Source organism: Arachis hypogaea, chromosome 17 (assembly GCF_003086295.3).
Source record: "Arachis hypogaea cultivar Tifrunner chromosome 17, arahy.Tifrunner.gnm2.J5K5, whole genome shotgun sequence".
Lineage (NCBI taxonomy): Eukaryota > Viridiplantae > Streptophyta > Magnoliopsida > Fabales > Fabaceae > Arachis > Arachis hypogaea.
The window spans coordinates 8948917-8956841 of NC_092052.1; the positions used below are offsets into that span (position 1 = coordinate 8948917).

At 32.4% G+C, this 7925-nt stretch overlaps 1 protein-coding gene across 1 annotated transcript; it reads right to left on the reverse strand.

The window, feature by feature from the left end:
- Positions 1-2119: 2119 nt before the first annotated feature.
- Positions 2120-3230, reverse strand: LOC112765382 (MLP-like protein 43). The gene is made up of 2 exons (XM_025811282.2): positions 2973-3230; positions 2120-2625 (listed from the first exon to the last, which is right to left on the reverse strand). Exons 1-2 carry the CDS (start codon positions 3163-3165, stop codon positions 2354-2356), a joined length of 465 nt encoding a protein of 154 aa, XP_025667067.1. The 5' UTR covers positions 3166-3230; the 3' UTR covers positions 2120-2353.
- Between the last annotated feature and the right edge of the window lie 4695 nt (positions 3231-7925).

Genomic DNA, 7925 nt, shown 5'->3' on the forward strand with positions numbered 1-7925 from the left:
CAGTGATATGAATATATGATCATTTAATTTCTTCATAAAGATGAGGAAAGAGGCATATGGTTATACTTATATCTTGATTCATTTGTGCTCCCCTTCCTCTTATTAACTATGCTACTCACACGTGTAGACATTTCTAGAATTTTTATGACTCTGTTTAGTAAAAAAAATATATCTAAATATTAAGAAGCTAGGTTTGGAAATTAAGTGAATAAATCAAGTATTTGAAATACGTATTAAGATAATATTAAAAAATATTTAAAATAATATTTAAGAAGAATTATCTAAAATTAATTGAATGATAGTTTAGTTATTATTCTAAGTTGATTGCGTTTCACTAACTTATAAAGCCAATAAATAAATTATCATAAAATTCATCTGTATTAAGTATATAATACACTAAAGTCAGTTTGGCTAAACTTCTTAAATAAGTTCTTTTGAAAAAAAATTAAAATATAAGAATTTTTATTAATAATAATTTTTAAATAAGTTATTTTATTTTTGAAAAGTTATTATAGAAGCCTTTGTTTTAAAGTTGTGCATTAAATAGGAGTGATAAAATAGCTTTTGAAAATAAGAGAAGTCACATTTTTTAACTTCTTCAAAAACTTTTAAATAACTTTTTAGAAAGTTAAAAGTTTATCTAAAAAATTATATCAAACACTATTAATATAACTTTTTATAAGTCAAAAGCTAAAAAAAAAAAAAAAAAAATAACTTTTGGAGTTTCCAAACGAAATTAAATCAATTTCAAATTATTTTATTAAACCAACGCCTCCAAATTTGTTATTAGCATATGTTTAAGGAGATTTTGACTCTCAAGTAATATATATTAGAAAGGGTATTGACAATTAGTGCAATAATATAAATAAAATGGGTTATCAATTTATGATATCAATTTTGGTTCATTAATATTCCTGTTTGAATAGGTTCATAAGTGATTTTTTTTTACTTTTAACTTATGAAAATGTATAGTATTAATATTTGGTACAATTTTCAAAACAAAATTGCAACTTTCTAAATAGCTATTTTGGTACTTAAAGAGAAGTTAAAAAAAAATGACTTCTCTCGTAATAAAAAGCTTTTTATCACTTTTTTCTTAAAATAAGTACTTTTAGAATTAAAAAAACCAAACACAAAATAACTATAAGCTACTTTTAATATAAGCATTTATTGTTTAAACTATTTCTTCAAAAGTAACTTAATTAAGTTGTTTACCCAAATTGGAACGAAAGAATTTATTCTTATCTTATTCAAACAATTAATCAAAAAATTTTATTTTTGAATAATGCTAAGTATCTAAATCTTTTTGTCAACCAAATTTAATTAAATTAGTCTAATATAACAAAAATCAGTTATGACTAGCATTATTTTAAATCTTATTGTTTAACTTGATTAGATTTGATTCATAAAAAAACTTGGATATGTAGTACTCTCTTATCTTATTCAAACTGTTAGAGAGAACAAAGATGAAGGGATGGATTTCAAGAGCAGAACTGAATCTGATTCCTAAGGGAAGAACAGAAAGTTGCAATTAGAAAGAAGAGAGATTTTGATCTGTGTTGAAAGTAATGAATTGCTGCATTGTGTTTTTGATTTCATAAACAACCTTCTATTAGATATCTACTCTTCTAACTAATTACTGCTAAGCTTAACTAACTTCCTAAAACAGAATTGACTCTCTCTTAATAGAATAACAGAAGCTAACATAATTGATTTCTACCCAATAGTTTGGGATACAAGTTACTGATATTCTAACTCATTCTAAGACCTGATTTATTTTACATAAACAGTTACAAAATATAATAAGTATAAATTTTTAAGATAGTGGAGTTCTAACTAATTGTAATGTACATCTTTAATTAACACTATGTGCTATCTTCTAAAATTATATTTAGTTGAACTTTAAATTTTTTCAGTACAATTACTACTATCGTAAATATTTACGTTGAAATAAAAGAATTTACGATAATTTTGTGTCTCCAACATATCCATTTAATTTCGTCTAAATAACCTTATATTCAAATAAATATAATTTTACCATAATCTTTTAAAATTTTTATGCGATTTTTGGATCTAATCTCTCCACTGTTTAAGATTTAGCAAATTAAATAAAATCAAATTTAATAGATATCTGGATAATATAATCTGGTAATAAAATAGAGAAATTCACTGCTTATTTAGTTAATACATTCATGATTCAACAGGAAATTCGTCAATAACATAGAGCACATTCATAAGAACAACGAACATCCTTATCGTTCAAATATTTAATTATTAAAAATTAGATAAATACTATGATGAAACAAACGTTATTTTTGAGTTGATATTGTTTTTTATTATATGATTGTTGGAGCTATGCCTTGAGAACATGATCAGCAATATCCTTAGTAGTCTTCTCAATGAAGTCCAAGTATGCATATGGAGTTTCAACATTCTCATTTATCTTCTCATATTCAATAGTCCAGTTGATACAAGCACATTCATCATTCTTCTCATTCACTTGAAGGATGGACCTAAAGACCTTATAGTGCTCACTGATATCGTCATCAAAGGCTTGATAAATGATTGATTTGTTCTCTTCATCAATGGCTTCAATTCTCTCCTTTAATGTTTTCACTTTTCCATCTGCTTATACATACATAGAGAAAAATAAAGAATAATAAACAAGAAAAAGAGTAGAAAATAAACAAATATTATTATATGAAATTTAGATCTTAATAAATATTATTATAAGACAAATTAGTTATCTTTATAAAAGAATCAATTTATCTCAAGAACCTCTAAAATAATTTATTAAAAATCAAAGTGTCTGAGTTATAATTTTTTAGAGGTTAATTTGGATATTTACTCTTAGAATAAATTGATAATTCTTAAATTGTGAAAAAAGAAAGAAAATAATTAATTGGTGGTCCTTCGTTTTTTTCATTAATGAATTAATTTATTTAGAGTTTATAAGTCAAAAGGTTAATTACCTATGAGAAGAGTCCAGTGTTTAACCGAATCAGTGCTGTGCCAGTCATCACCTTCATACAACTTGGATCCATGAATTCTTTCACAAATGTTTGGAACATTGTGGAATTGCTTTGCCAAAACATCAAAGAACTTTGAAGCCGCTACTTGGATCACAACTTCAATAGTAATTTTACCACTTAGTAGTACTACCATGTCTCCTAACAAAAAAAATTATATGAAGCAAGAAAGGTATCAACCTAGGATGAGAGATGGTGGAATTATTTATTCAACATATATAGAAACCATTACCATGTATTTATTAAGAATTGATATCCAACTGTTCATTAATATCTCTGTCTCCATGTGATGAAATAAGTCTAATTTGTTTAATATATTTGTCATGTTTTTTTCATATTTTAATATAAATATTTTTTATTTTCTATTTTTACATTTTTTTGTGATTATTCTATTTTTACTTTAGAAACATTATCAAACACAGTTTTATATATATATATATATATATATATATATATATATATATATATATATATATATATAATACAAGTTTTTTTATATTATTTAAGGATTATTTTAGTAAACAATTTTACAATTTATTCATATTTTAGATTCCTTAGTTGATACATATAACCAAATTAAAGTGACATATATCATGAATTAATACTTTTATTACATTATTATAGTTGATGGACAATTTGTTTTAATTATAATTTGAAATACAATGTGTCTTCTCTACTAATATGTTAAGGAAATATGTATAAGTAGTAATAGTTATTTAGATTATTTGATCGTCATAATATCCTGAATTTATTCTTTATAAGTAGATTCTGTGTTAGTCTTTTACATTCCAATTAAAAGAAAATATAAAAATTATATTATTAAAATTTATTAAAATTAATTATATGATCTCACTACACTAAAATCAGCAAATAGTTGTGATTTTGAATGGGTTTAAGTACGATTAGTCACTTAATGTTGCTAAACGATTTAGAAGTATTTTTGTCAGTGACTGAAATAACCATCATTAAACCTGATTATGCAATGGTTAATTATATTGATATTTTTAAATTTTAATTGTTCATTTTTTGCGATGGCTCGAAATTATTGCTATATTTATAATAATTTTTTATTAGTCTATTTTTGCACAGATTCAGTTAATTAATGTGTATTTCTTTATTTTATTCGTTGTGGACTACTTTATTTTTTTTATTTGTTTAATAGATTTTTTTCTGTTTCATAGCCGATAAATTCTTTTCTCCAGAAGTGACAGATAGGTTGAGAAAAGAGATTTCATGCATTGTCTAAGGTGAAATAGAAAACTATATAAATTAGGATTTTTGATTTAAATGGGAGCAAAATAAATTTTAATTGTGTACTTCTCATCCCGATTAAGGTTGTGTTTAGCTCCGGAGTTCATGCAAAAATCATTTTCGAGGAAAGAAAAATACCACAAGTCTGGAGAGCACACTCATCGCTCTTTAAATTGGAGGGTGTATCCTACACTAGAACTCATGTAAATTAGGGTTTTCGATTTAAATGGGAGTAAAATATATTTTAATTGTGTACTCCTCACCCCAATTAAAGTTGTGTTTAGCAGGAAATCAAGAGGAGGCCTCCACAGCTTGGGAGTTGTATGTAGACGGCTCTTCCAATAAAATCAGAAGCGGTGCAGGCATAATACTGGTCAACCAAGAACAAACCCAAATAGAAGTCTCCCTGAAATTTGAATTCCCGACCTCCAACAACCAAACAGAATATGAAGCCTTGATCGCCAGGTTGAAGCTAGTAGAAGAAGTCGGTGCTACAAAACTAGTGGTCTTCAGCGATTCTCAAGTGGTGACTTCTCAAATCAATGGAGAGTACCAGGCGAAAGACCCAAACATGAAAAGGTACTTAAACAAAACTTTGGAGTATCTTAGGCGATTCTCAGAGACCGAGGTTAGACACATAACTCGGGATCTTAACAGCAGAGCTGACGCCCTTTCCAAGTTAGCAAGTACCAAGCCAGGAGAAAATAATAGAAGTCTGATCTAGGAAACCCTCCAAGAACCCTCTGTCACGAAGACAGAGGCTAAACAAGATGTCTTAGAGGTATTCGGCTTGGACTTCGGGTGGATGACCCCTTTAATCGAATACATAAAATCCGATGTCCTACCCAAGGAGGAAAAGGAAGCCAAGAAAATACAAAAGGAGGCACAAAGTTACACCTTGGTAAAAAATATCCTCTATAGAAGAGGAATATCCACACCTTTGTTGAAGTGCGTCCCAACCTCAAAGATAGCCGAAGTCTTAGAAGAGGTGTACAATGGTATCTGCGGGAACCATCTCGAAGCAAGGTCTTTAGCCAGAAAAGTCATCCGAGTCGGATTCTACTGGCCGACCTTGCAGAAAGATGCTACCGACTTCGTGAAGAAATGTCAGCTATGTCAAATGCATGCTAACTTTTATGTCGCTCCCCGAAGAGCTTATCAACATAACTTCTCCATGGCCTTTTGCAAAATGGAGATTAGATTTACTCGGACCCTTTCCCTAAACGCCTGGACAAGTAAAATACCTCATAGTGGGAGTGGACTACTTTACGAAGTGGATCGAAGCAGAACCATTAGCTACCATCACAGCTCAGAGAAGTCGGAAGTTCCTCTACAAGAATATCATTACCAGGTATGAAGCCGCCAATAAAGTCATACTGGTCGGGTTAAAGAAAAGATTACAAGATGCAAAGGGGGCTTAGACCGAAGAGCTCCCTCAAGTATTATGGGCATCATCCATAACAATTTGGCTATGAGAAAAGATGTGCTTTCGAACGAACTTCGGACCATCAAAGTTGGCCTCTCCAGCAAGGGAAGTACCAGCCTCCGAGGTCTTGCGTTTTTTCTTTTCGGGCTCGGAAGGGAGCCGGACTGAGGGGACAGGGACAGAAGGAGGAAGAGAAGAAGCAAAAGCAGGGTTTACTAAAATTGGGCGAGAAGAGGTCTCCGAGTTGTGGGGAGGGGAGCCAGAAGCTCCAACCTTAGCAGCATCAGCCCGGGTACGAGCCTTCCTCTTGGCCTCCTGCACATTTTGGTAAGCAGTGCTGGATCCACTTTTCACCATTTCTGAAAATGTATAAAAAGGCAATCAACTTACAAATCGGAGGAAAACACATTACAAATCAGAACTCGTTGAAAGTAGCTATAAAGAAACCAAAACTACCTAGCTTGGACTGGATGAAACTCGGAGTGCCAATGAGAAATTTTTTAGTATCTAGGTTGGGAGCTCTCCCCCAGGCCTCTCGAAAAAATCCAACAATGGCCTCCTCTACCTTGTCCAAATCATCCAGGCTATGCTTTTCAATGGGGGAGGCCTCCGACCAGTACAAAGGAAATCGGGGATGATTGTTTTCACTCAAGAAAAAAGGATGATAGCCTTCTACGGCCTGGAACTTGAAGAAAAAATTTTTAAAGCCATGAAAGGACTCGTTAAAGAAGGAAAAAACTTTCCAACATTGAATGGCCCGAAAAGATACCCACTGCTGTTTGTTTTGTTTATTGGAAGCACTAAAGGGTTTAGTTAAATGAAAGAGGTAGAAAAAGATTTTTAAGAAAATTGGAAAATCGAGCTCTTGGCTGACAAGTTGGTAGATTCTCATAAAACCCCAAGAGTTGGGATGAAGTTGGGTGGAGGCAACTCGGCAATGGGACAAAACGTCCATTTCAAAATCAGGAAAAGGAAAGAAAACCCCCCAAACGGGTGAAAAGACAGTCGTACATGCAGAAAAAATGAGAGTCAGAATCAGCAACCCTCCCACAACACACCCGGTCCTCAGGATCCGGGGCCATTAATTCATACTTAGGCTCGTCAACCTTAAGGCTACAAATCCTATGATGGGTGTGAAGCTCGGTGATAAAGTCAGTATCTACTATAAAGATTTCTCAATAAGCACAGAATTATCTACCCACTTCAAAAGAGTCTCAGGGATACGGGAAGACATTTTTTCGACAAATAGGGAAGTAGGTATAAAAGCAATAAGACCTACAAAGAAAAATAAAAATCATAAAAAAACAGGACTCCCAAAGACAAGGCAGTTTCTTCCGAAAGCAAATAAGAAAAAGAATCACCAGGCGGCAACAATGATATCTAATAAACATGCAAAAATCCTAAAGCCTCACATTGCAAACTTAGGAGTGGTAAAGGCATGAAATTCTCCTCAAACGCACAAACGCACCAAAACAGAAATAAAGAAAGTACTACACAGATGACAGAGGAAGGTAGAGAAAAACTAACATTTTCTGTAGAATCAAAGAGAGGCAGTCGCGGCAACAGAAAGCAACGAAGCACCCAAGAACGAAAGACCAAAAGGATTTTTTGAATGAGAAAGAGTGAGAGAGCAAGAAAGAAACTTCGAAGAGAAGACAAAAGAAAACAAAGAAAGAAGAGGGAAAAGTATTTATAACATGTCAGGGGCACAACTGTAAAATGACGCAATCATTAAAGAAACGCGCCGTTACCAATGCAACTGCTCCCGAGTGTAAATGCGAAATCCCAAACAGACGCGACGTTTGATTAGACACGACGGTTGAGATATTCGAAATCACGTCGGTTTTAAATTAGAATCACGTCGGTTTCCGACTTGAACGAACCCACGTCCAATTAATACTCGAATCCCACTTGTGGCTAAGAGACCGGACTCGAGTAGGGACAATGTTCATACCTGACCCAATACTATGGTCCAGGCCCAAATACGCCAAAAAGGTCCAACCCAAAGGTTGGCCTTCACTACTTACCCGACCTCTACGAAAGAGGTCGAGCTCGACATAAGCTCCTCCCCAAAGAGGTCGGGCTTGACATGAGCTGGCAGATAACACTTATTCGAATAAGTAACTGTCCCCTAAAATCTCTCATCCACTTCCAAAAACAATATCTCAACAACCCTAATATAAAGGGACGGTTATCCGCCTTCAGAAGTTGAACTACTC

Coding starts and splice junctions, on each gene's coding strand:
- LOC112765382 (XM_025811282.2), bottom strand. CDS start 3,165: ATGGTAGTACTACTAAGTGGTAAAATTACTATTGAAGTTGTGATCCAA. Junction 2,626..2,972: donor ACACTGGACTCTTCTCATAG/GTAATTAACCTT, acceptor ATGTATAAGCAG/ATGGAAAAGTGAAAACATTA.